This window comes from Anguilla rostrata, chromosome 5, assembly GCF_018555375.3.
Source record: "Anguilla rostrata isolate EN2019 chromosome 5, ASM1855537v3, whole genome shotgun sequence".
Taxonomy (NCBI): Eukaryota; Metazoa; Chordata; class Actinopteri; order Anguilliformes; family Anguillidae; genus Anguilla; species Anguilla rostrata.
Window position 1 is genome coordinate 49092553 of NC_057937.1, and position 11709 is coordinate 49104261.

The 11709-nt window shown below is 40.6% G+C and overlaps 1 protein-coding gene and 1 long non-coding RNA gene across 2 annotated transcripts; one reads left to right on the top strand and one right to left on the bottom strand.

Moving 5' to 3' along the window:
- Window positions 1-126: 126 nt before the first annotated feature.
- On the bottom strand, window positions 127-1423 carry LOC135255519 (uncharacterized). Its single transcript, XR_010330179.1, has 2 exons — window positions 728-1423; window positions 127-379 (listed from the first exon to the last, which is right to left on the bottom strand). It is a non-coding gene; the product is annotated as an uncharacterized LOC135255519 (long non-coding RNA).
- On the top strand, window positions 1405-11002 carry LOC135255518 (annexin A2-A-like). Its single transcript, XM_064336801.1, has 13 exons — window positions 1405-1546; window positions 2939-2995; window positions 4129-4222; window positions 5538-5632; window positions 5921-6034; window positions 6756-6846; window positions 6944-7023; window positions 7115-7174; window positions 7476-7569; window positions 8240-8335; window positions 9119-9177; window positions 9696-9818; window positions 10538-11002. Exons 2-13 carry the CDS (start codon window positions 2945-2947, stop codon window positions 10595-10597), a joined length of 1017 nt encoding a protein of 338 aa, XP_064192871.1. The 5' UTR covers window positions 1405-1546; window positions 2939-2944; the 3' UTR covers window positions 10598-11002.
- Window positions 11003-11709: the final 707 nt, after the last annotated feature.

The following is an 11709-nucleotide window of genomic DNA, read 5'->3' on the forward strand; positions in this document are numbered from 1 at the left end:
GCTATGGTGGAGAGACCAGATTAGTAGATTTTTAATGTTAACATTTTGTTTTCAGTTTGAATGTGCACTGATATCTGGGATTGCGACACACCGCTTTTGTTGACAGAAGAGTTGGACCCGGGGAGATACGGGAATTCCGGAACTTTATTTAAATGCTTAGTAGAGAGAGAGAGAGAGAGTGATCCTTTAGAACGGAAACAAAACAAAACGTCTTTGCCCTTCACCCTTACGGGATCCAGGTAAAAACGACAAAGGAACACAACAAACTAAAATAACAGACAAATCAAACAAGCAGCCCACTGCAGCTTTCCAGCTCCTCGTTGGTGCAGCTGTTTCTTTCTCTTTCTCGAGCTAGGATTTCCCCGGTCACAGCCACCTCCTGAGGAAAGAGTACACTTTAAATACCCGGACTAATTGGTAATACACTCCAGGTGCGTGTGGCCACTTAACCAGTGGGCGTGGTCCTTCGATTGCCCTGAACTCCCACAAACCGAGCCATGCCACAACGGTCAAAATAATTGCTTCACATTTGTCACATTTGATGGGAAATCTTTGGTTATAGTGTCTCATTAAAATTGGCATGACAAACAGGGATTTTAAAAACAAGGTATAGGACCTGCGTGGTGTTATTGTTTTAAATTCGAAATTGATGCCAAGTGTCTGATATACTATAGCATCTTGTAGCATCAAAACAAAAGTATGCTTCCCTGCTAATTTTGTGATTTACCTTAGGAAATGCAGGAGTTGTTGGTGGAGAGGACCCAGGCCAGGGGTCATTTCTCCTGCTGTGGTTTGACCGTGTGTGGAGGCTGGGTGTTCAGTTAGGATCGTTTGGACTCCATTTGGAAGAGGTCCCTTTAATGACATTTACCCCATCACACAGTGAGAAACCCAGCAGCACTCCACCCCTCTCAGCCAGCTGAATGGGCTTGTTGTGTTGTCCTGTGCTATTCCTTAGCATCACATGGTGTTCAATTAATGTGTGAGACCCAAGGGCTATTCTTCAGTTAAGTTCTTGTATGCAGACTCTTAAAATGGCTTTTCAAAAAAAGGAAAAGTGAGGTCTTGTATCAGTCATTCAGAAGGAATTAATCCCCAAGAGAAACTCAGTTGGCCCATTGTTCTCCCCTGCGATGCTTCTTTAGTCCATGCCAGGGTCCAACTGGATTAACATGGCGCTGTCCCAATTTCTGTTAAAAATTAACACCGAACGTTCCTGGTGTTAGCAAAGTTAGCATGAGTAGACCGCAGATTTATTCCTGCTGAATCATTCTGTCCATCTGCAACATGATCTTCTGGGTTCCAATGATCCACCATTATTCCCAAGTGGTTCCTCTGTAAGAAAGATTTAGCAGAGGGTATATGAGAACACACTGGACTTGCTGCAGTGGGTGGAGACTGGGACTGGAGGGGCTGCTGTGTGCAGGGGTGTGGTCTGGAACACAAAGCATGCTGGCATACTGTCTCTGGTATTTAAACACCACACCCACCTCCTGTCCTCACAGCACAAAGTTACCCTGTGCAGGAACTGTCTCACTTAACTGAGGTAAGTCTGAACCCTACTTTATCTTGCTATAGCACTTGTTGAGGACTTACTGAAGTTAAAGGTGTGGGTCAGTTTGGGGATTGCTTTAGGATTGAACAATCTGCCTCAGAGCAGTATTGCTAAGTTGGAATGCAGCTGGAAGTGTACAATGAGGTCAGCAGTGGTCAAAGGACTTCTCTGGGTCCTGCAACATTTTCATACAAATAACCAATATGTTTGTGCAAAGTGTACAGATTACACTTTGCCCTGTGATTTTTCAAATGTAACCCAGTTATTCAACTGTCCTAATTGATTCCCTGTTTGAAAAGAAACTGATATCTGTGTGATGGTGATAATTGGATTTCGCACCATTCTTTGGAGTGGCCCTGATTTTTATTTTTTATTTTTTTGAGTTCCTGGGTGTTGTCTGAGCAACGAGTCTGTGTGAGTTCTAACCAGACAGTTTATTTAAAATTATACCATCCACCAAGTCTCATCAAAGGCTTTGTGGAGCTCTGCATAATTGCAGTGCTTTAGTTGTTTATTGATGTTTGGTTTTGGAACGCAATCACTGGCTGTTGCTAATCTCTAATCATTGCCTTTTTACGCAATGGTGTATTGGAAAAATGAAGAAAATTATAGACGCAGTATGTGGTTCCTTCATGCCCCTGATAGTACGGGATATGTGATTCATGTGCTATTCATCATGCTTTCTATATTGGGCATATGAGGGTGTGGTTCTTCCTCGTTTCTCGGGAAACCGTCTTAGATGGTCGCTTGGTGGTAGTGAACACTTTCAGCAATACTAATGTTTTTTTATATAATTTATTTTAAGCTTTTGCTAAATCAGGAATTAGCAAGCCTATGCTTAAACTCTACCTACAATACCAAGGCTGTACTCTTAAAAACAAAACTGGTTCTGCTTATAATTAAGATTTTACATGAAATCAATGCTTACTGTAACTTTACATTATTGGGTTTCCTGGGTGAAAATGATATTGATAATGAAAATGATAATGATAACTATTGCTATATCACCTTCACAAAAAATGACAAATTAATCAAGCACACATCAGCTTTTGGGTCAGTGTAAAATTTAACACATTTGTTCTATGTCAAGCTAAATACATTCCCTGTTCAATTTCCTCACAGAATCACACTGGCTACACTGTAAGCATCGTTATTAATTAATCGTTTAAACCTTGGCATATTTCCCCCCTTAATGTTATCTCACTCAAATCTAAATAATGAAAGAGGCATGAGAACATTGCCAAAGTTGCGTAATGGCAATTATGCTTCATAGCAGGATTCAAAATCACAGATTCGGTTGTCATGGAGCCTAACAAACACTGTCGGTCTATATTGCCTGCTTATCTAAAGCTTTTTTTCCCCCTTTTTTCTCTTTACATGAAGGTCATAATGGCACTGGTATCTGAATTCTTGGGCCAACTTACCCTGAATTTTGGTGGGGTGAGTAGCCTGCAGTCACAGCTGCTTCATTCTTCCACATGATTAAACTTTCACACAGTGCTTGCATAGCTGGACACTGGAGCTGTTTGTCTGACTCTTGTGTTGAAAAGTTACACCCCTCTGCAGATGGATGAGCTCAGGACAAGCCCAGTCTCATAGGACCCATGTATAAATGTATCATTCATTTGTGAAGTGCCTTGCCGTATGCTAAGGTTGCTGTGCTTGAAACTGAAAATGACAAGAAGGAAAAGAAAATGCTGAACAAAGTATTGCAATGACTTGCACTCAAGAAAGGCTGCAATAAAAAAGAAAACAAACAAAACTAATTAAAAGTTCATAATGAAAACTAAGAAGTAAGACTTGGCAAATTTTGGGAGCAAAAGCACTTAAAGGGATTGTAAAAGTGGCTGAAAATAGTTGAAATAGCCATAAATTATCACATCCACAAAATATCTATTCAAAGTAATGTCAATAACTGTAATGACACTTGTTCCAAATCCGGCATAAAATCCGTATTGAGAAAAACCTCAGGATTGTATGGGCGTGGTCTCCACCTCGCTGCTGAACTCCTCCCAAATGGTCCCACCCATGAGTAAACAAACACACATGGCTAAACAAACACATCAGAAATACACAAATGGTATCCTAGAAGTTCAACTGATGCTTAATACATACCTTAGCAACCCCATACAATGTAGTCTGAAGCCATCCACGGATGCAATGGCAATCTGTTGTGACAAATGACCACCAGGGGGTGGTAGGCGGTAGGGCCCCACACAGCACATCGCAATAGTTCTATCTTAGATGTATATTTCCATTTAATAGATATGCTATTAGTGTCGAATTGAAACAAAGATGAGCAATGTCACAAAAAGGTCCCAACAATTTCTCAACCTTTTCTGTTTGTATAAATAAGTAGATGTCACAAAATGACAGGTAAAACGCCCCCTCTGCCCATTTTTTAAATATGAATACGAGGTGAATGGCTCAATGAACATTGTGCAAAGTGTTTGATGGGAAGTGGAGTCTGTATTTTAAATAATATCTGGACTTCACACTGTATTCCCTGAAATGTTTTGTGATGTTCTACCCTTTGACTGTGCCCCCGGTGTTGAAACCTCTTAATCTCACAGGAAAGTGAGCCCAAATACCCGACTGTGGTTCCCTTTGCTGACTTTGATCCTGAAAAAGATGCTGCCAGAATCGAGACTGCTATAAAAACAAAGGGTAAGACCGAAATATGTGGCTGTCCGTGAATCACAGCTCTACCAAGCACTCACTGGATTCAGATTATTACCATAACTTTGAGCCAAAAGTGCATATACTTTACAGTAATTCTGTATATTTACAGTATTTTTGTATACAGGAATATACGGTATGTTGTATACAGTACTTAGTAATCTGTACAGTTAATACAGCAATTCTTATATACAGTAATATACAGTATGTTGTATATAGTTTTTATAGTAATTTGTACAGTTAATGCAGTTATTCTTCCAATGGACCTTAAAGGTTTAGTATGCAAGTGTACCCTTTTGTTTATATTTGGTTAAATTTCCTTCACATCCTGACCGATATCAATAAATTAAAATTAATTATTTAAAAAAATCTGATTATGAAAGCCAAGATATTGTTCTGTGAAAAATGTTTTGACATAAACATTGATTTATATGAAATTGGCCATAGCGACTTCTGACTGATTATGATTGAACAAATCACACAGATATGTCCTCTCTCTCCAGTTCTCAGTGAGGCAGTGCACATGCATGTGTTTGGGGGGAGGGGCTTTGGAGGGAGAGCTGAGGGGAGGCGGTGGAATGCTTTTTTTTTTTTTTTCTTGATTTCTCTTGCTTGATTTTCAAACTTACATACTGCACCTTTAACTTTTAAATCTTTTTTCCTTATCCTGGAAAATGATGAGCATGGTCATATGAATGTAGTGAACAAAGGATAAGGAGAATCGTGTGCAGATGTTTAATTTAAAGTGAAACAAGTTCAGGACATTTAATGGGTTAAAGAAGTTAAATCAGTTTAAAGTGTTCAGGGAATTTTTACTGCAGCTGTTTCCATGTTTTGAGGTCCGACTGGAAACCGACTTGCCTGAGCGGAGCTGGGACACATGAGTCAGCTTCCTGGCTGTGTTCAGACCTCAGCAGTGGGCGGTTTCCCTTACCAATGACCTAGTCCAGGCCACAGGCTTGCAAAATTTCCATGCAGACATGCAGATTTTCTTGAATTTAAAGGAAAAACATTTGCGCTTAATTATAGCTAGTGGGGCTTCCCAGTGTGCAGTCACCCACCATGGTTTGTTGCGGTGCTGGAATGTAATTCCACAGTTCCAGCTTGAAGTTTTTGAGTGTTAATTTACTGTGACCTTGACATTTTTGATTTAATAACTGCTCTTCAGAATTTCTTCTTTAATTGCTTCTGTCTTAAATGTAACAACAGTGCTGAATAGTTTGGAAAGGCTGCCTGTACTGCTGTTTTGCCCCAGAGGGGATGATTCTGAGATTAGCTCTGACTGATACATAATCATTTCCAGGTGTAGATGAGCAGACCATCATCGACATCTTAACCAGACGCAGCTACTCTCAGAGACGGGATATTGCCTTTGCCTATGAGAGGAGAGCTAAGAAGGTTAGAATGCCACAGCATCATACACTTGCACACTGTTAATGTTTAAAAGCAAAGCACTTATTAAATGACTCGTTGCATAATATATTTTACATGATTGATTCAACAGTTATATATTCCATAAAGAATATATCTGTAATCTGTATGTGTTGGGATTTATGGTTGATGAGATTATGCCTTGCTAAGACTGCACTGAGAGAGAATTCCTTGTGTGAAAAAATGCGGGACATAAAGTCTGTGTGTTCCCTGGATCTGGTTTTGACCGAGCTGCAAATTGTGTTTTGATCACAGGATATGATCACAGCTCTGAAGGGGGCATTGTCTGGCTCCCTGGAGACTGTGATTCTGGGTCTGATGAAGAGTACCGCCCAGTATGATGCCTCGGAGCTCAAGGCTTCTATGAAGGTGAGGAACACGGACGCTCTTGATTCCCTGACTGTGCAGAATTGCTCATTTTAAGTATTGAATGCTAAGTTATCACATGACACAAAAATGGGAAAGATGACTTCATTGGTCATGCACAGTACAAAGAGAAGACTATATAACAGTGGTTCTCAACAGGGGGGCCGGGGCCCAAAATGGGGCCCTAGGGTGCTGCCGGGGGGGGGGGGCTGCCAGGGGGGCCCTGAGATGATAGAACTTTATTGAAAGCTTCAATCACAAAACATGAAGACATGAGTAATTATTTAGCTAAACAAATAATACAAAGCAAGAAATGAATAGTATATAAAATATTACCTTTTTACTTTCTGTAGACTCATTTTTTTGCTATGAATGGGGAAAAGGAAAAATAGTTATTTTGCTTTGTAAATATTTGAGGATTACAAAAATGCCAAATTTTTATGGGGTTAATTGGAATAAGCTTGAGGGGGGAGGGGGGTCCTGGAATATTTTCCATGGACACGGGGTGCCTTGGGGGCAAAAAGGTTGAGAACCACTGGTATAGAATATCTCTGCTGCCCTCTGCTGGAGGGCTGAGGAAGCACATTTCTGAGTGGCCTCAAGTAGAACGTGAAAATAAAGAAGTTTCTGATCATTAGCATGGCAGGATTATTTTTGCAGATGTTATTGTATCACTATGTGTACGTTTATCATATAAAATTACATATAAAATGTCTCTCAACAGGGTTTAGGGACTGATGAAGAAAGTTTAATCGAAATCGTCTGCTCTCGCAGCAATGAAGAACTGGTGGAGATCAAACGAGTCTACAAGGAGTGTGAGTCGAGAACATCAGCCGATGTCCGCAGTCAGAAAAAACATCTGTCTTCAGGCATTTATTATATTATATTATTATCCCTGCTTCTGCTCCGCAGTGTTCAAGAAAGACCTGGAGAAAGATGTGGCTGGAGACACCTCCGGAGACTTCTGCAAACTGCTGCTGGCCCTTGTACAGGTGAGGTAGGCAGGTGAACAGAGATGGGCACATTTAGTCACGTCCTCCTGGACTGCGGTGTTAACCTTACACTGGATCCTTCCCTCCACAGACAAAGAGGTCAGTGCCCGGCAGCATGGTGGACTATGAGAAGATTGACGCGGATGCAAGAGTGAGTCTGAAGTTGTCATCCTGGATAAGTTAACTTCATAAGCAAATATACAGTCAATACAAACATAATTGTAGATTGATGCGTAGTTTGTTGATGCTTGGTGACCATGTGAAATATTATTACGGCACCTCGTTGATGTGACAAGACGTAAATACCGAGCTAGGGGCAATACCTTTAGCACGCGAGGAGCAATAAACCATATCTGTCCCATAGGCTCCTTTGGAACTGCTACAGTGTTATCTGCATGCTGTAATCCCTTGTGCCGCTCACCCACGTGCCCTGATATGCCCACCCCCTTCAGGCCCTATATGAAGCCGGTGTCAAGAGGAAAGGAACTGATGTGGCCACGTGGATCTCCATCATGTCAGAGAGGAGCGTCCCCCACCTGCAGAAAGGTGCATTGCAGTCCATTATCACGGATGTTCCCAAACTGGAATCACAATGAGTGATCCCAGGAAAAAATATTTCCCTTTGAAAGAAAGATTAGTTTATTTCTCATAAATTTCATTTTAAATCGGAGATAAAATGAACCTGGTTTATAAGAAATTATCTATATGTCATTTGCAATATTATGATAATTGTATTTGATTACATGTGTATAATATGAATGACTTGACGGTGTATACTATGTGTGTATTACTGTATATTGTGTAAGTGTCAATGTACTGAAATGCCATTGAATTTCAACCAATTATGGGTGCTGTAGAAAGATATCAAATGTTAACTTTTTGTAGAGTTGGGGATCTTCAGTGAAAAGATCAGCATTTTATAGGGTGTTGAGCTGAACACGTTTGTGGTCCTCTGCCTTAGAGAAGCAGCAGGTTGAGGTTAGACCTTTTATACTATCCTTCTAATCCATCACTACAGTGGTAGTGCAGGCTGCTAGCTGTTCATTCAAACAGCTGACAAGAGAGCACAGCCAGAAAGCATCAGGCCCTTGGTAGGGCATTGCAGTTACACCCTCCAGCCAAGTACTGAATTGCTTCAAAATAAACTATTTGTGTGAATGGGTAAAATGCAAAATACTGTTTAAGCGATCGTTATGACTGTCTGGTGTTTCCCTAGTGTTTGAGAGGTACAAGAGCTACAGCCCATACAACATGCAGGAGAGCATCCACAAGGAAGTGAAAGGGGACCTGGAAAAATCCTTCCTTACTCTAGGTATTGAAACTCTCTCGCTGTATCCTAAAAGCACTTTATGAATGCTTTCCTTTATATGTCTATGTGTGATATGTTGTTATATCTGCTGCGGTAACACCCAAATTTTCTCACCTGGGGATGAATAAATTTTATCTTAACTTATCTTATCCACTTTACTGGTTTCGTAAAAAAAATGTGTACTCCAGATGGTCGCAGTATCACACAGGACTGTCCTGTCTGTACTTGATACATTCTGTACTGCTCCTTTGTGCGCGTACGTGTGTGTGTGCGTGTGCGTGTGTGTGTTTGTGCGCATGCTTGCGTCCGTGTGTGTGCGCACACATGTGTGTTAACGCGTGCACATGTGCAGTGCATACGTCTCCTTTTTAAGCAACAGTAGCAGTTTGATAGCGCTCTCACCCTGTTAAGACTGACAAAAACATTTCGTCATTTTGAATGGATGCCTCAATCTCAATGCCCTGATTCGAACTGAATGAGCTGAGTGGAGGCCTGGCCAATTCTTCCTGCCTCGTTCCTGTTAGCAGTTCATTCATTTATTGTTGAACATAACTGCAATATGTTGCAAGAGAAGCAATCATGAAGTTCAAGGGTCACAAAAAAGATAATGATTTGGAACAAAGCCATACCCCCTGCCCAGAATCTCCGATTTCTGTAATAAACACATGGAGAACTGCCAAGGATCATGCATAGAAAATACAACAATACTAATTGTCTCCTTTCTCTTTCTGCATCTCTGTCCGTGTTTCTCCCTCTTTTAATTCTCTTTTCTGTTTCTCCTTCCAGTTGATTGCTTTGAAAACAAACAGCTGTACTTTGCGACCAGATTATGCAATGCCATGAAGGTAATTTCAAACGATCCTCATTTTATTCTTAAAACGTATTTTGATGTAGGGAAAAGCACATCAAAGCATTGGAGCGGAACTAAGATCCTGTTCAGACCAAAAAGTTGTATGTAGCTCAAAAGTACATTGACAACAAGCATGTTTTCTGTCTGCTTTTGTAAAATTAAGCAGAAATGAACAGAAGTAGATAGTTTAAAACAAATTTTTTCGTAAAACTAGTTTTACAAAGATGCATATGGAACTGGAAAAAACTGTCTTTCTAAGGAATGGAATGAACAATGTATAGCAAACAAATCAAAGTCTACTCTGCATTATGCACAGACCATAAAGCATCTTGTTCATTGTGACTGTATCTCTGTCTGTCTGCTGTTAAACACTTAGGGCTGTTAACCTGGTCATTAACCTGCACTTACAGTGTTGAAACACTGATGGCAGAGGTCGCTGTGTAATACCATGGGTTGTTGTTCCTTCTCTTTCTCTCTCTGTCTTTCTCTCCTCCCCTACATTTTCTGGCTCAGAGTAAAGGTGCTAAGGAGAAGGTGGTGACCCGGATCATGATATCTCGCTGCGAGGTGGACCTCATGAAGATCCGTACCGAGTTTAAGAAGCATTACGGAAAGTCACTGCACCAGACCATCGCAGTGAGTGTCTCACAATGCTTGTTACAAAACAGGGCCACTCACTTCAACTGATCAATTAAGCAATTCTTGTTAGACAGAAGCCCTGCGTGCATTTCATATAATCATCTGATTTCACAACAAGTATAACTTATTAAAAAGTAATGATGCCTTAGTAGAGAAGCAGATATAACCTACAGAAACCATAATCTAAGACAGATGATAAACCTTGGGTTGATTTAATACAGAGATGGATGAATTGAACATCCTTTTGTTAGATACAGTTAAATAACACTTGAAATCATATTCATAAGATTGACATTAATAAGTCGCAACATGTGTCCAGTTGATCTCTAAGGAAACCAGGGTCTCAACATAAACAATTTTATTTTCACTGAGTTTAAGTGAAAAGGTCACATTCCTGCATAATGGATTTTTCCCCACGCACTAGCTACAAAGTAAACACACGATTTTGCGTATTTACCTTGGGCAAGCATGTCTCCCCAGACTTATGGTGAAAAATACATTGAAAAAAACAGTTAAAAACCATACATTAATATTGTTGCAGGTGAATAGTTGGTGGCATGAAGCAATTTGCTCAGCTCGATCAAAATTTGTGTGTCACTCGCTGTCACTCACAGCTGTGAACGGTGGAGTGGAAGTTAGGTAACCATAACAGTCGCCTGAGCTGTTTGGTCTTTAGGCACTGACGCTGTGTTCTTCACCACTCTCCCTTCTTCCAGGAGCACACTAAAGGAGACTACCAGCGGGCTCTGCTCAGCCTGTGCGCCGGAGATGATTAGGTCAGAGTGGGACAATAACCAGTGACCCCTCCACCACAGCAATGGGAGATTCGCTGTTTTGCTCTCCCATTTCTATGAAGACTGTCACTCTTGGGCAACATCACATGGAGGGGGAGGGGTCGGGGGGGGGGGGGGGTTGGGGGGGGGTGGGGGGGGGAGGGGAGCTGAGAGGCAGGTTGCACAACTCTCCAGGAAAGGACACGTCTCCTGTGTATTCACTCAATGTCCCACACTCAGCCAGTATTAGGGTTGTTACCATTTGTTTTTCTTTAAAAAAAAATAAAATAAATAAATAAATAAAATCATTTGGTAAAAATAAAATGCTCTCAGTAACAGATACTGTAGAATTCCCAGTATTTGTTTCCTTTTGCTTGTAATAAATGTTAAATCAGTATTGAATGACAACTTCTGTTTGGTTGATATTTTGCTTTACATTTGTTGTATGGAGTACACAATTCAGTGGCAAGAGACACAATAGAATGCCATTTTTCCATTTTCCATGCACATATGAAATACTAAATAATAATAGAAATACTGAAATATGTATATATGTAATATGTAATAGTTCATTCTGAGGTGGTTAAGACATGGTAAAACATAAATTAAAAAGGAACTACTAGGTGAGGTAAATGAAGTTCACGTGACCTAAGACATATAGTGTGCTTAGCATCTGGCATGGTTATAACATAGAGCAGGGGTATCTTATCTTTTCCAAAAGACACCTGAGACACTAAGATACCTGTTTCTACTTATCAACATTTTGAATGAAGAACAAGATTAGTTAGTTTATTTGATCAGGTGTCATAGCACGGGGCCAAAACAAAAACCTTCACCCGTACGTTTCGGAGCAGATTGGACACCCTTGTCAGAGAGCAGGGTTCCTCAATATTATCCAAAAACGGCCAGTGTGGGTGCAGTCTTTCGTTCAAACTAAGCAGTTACACACCATTCTTTAGGAAGTACTTCAGGAAGACCCATTCTACTGCCAGTGTTTATTCTATGGAGATTGCATGGCCGTATGCTTGATTTTATACACCTGTTAGCAAGGGGTGCAGCTGAAGTAGCCCCACTAATTTGAAGTCCACATACGTTTGGCCATGTAGTGTATGTGT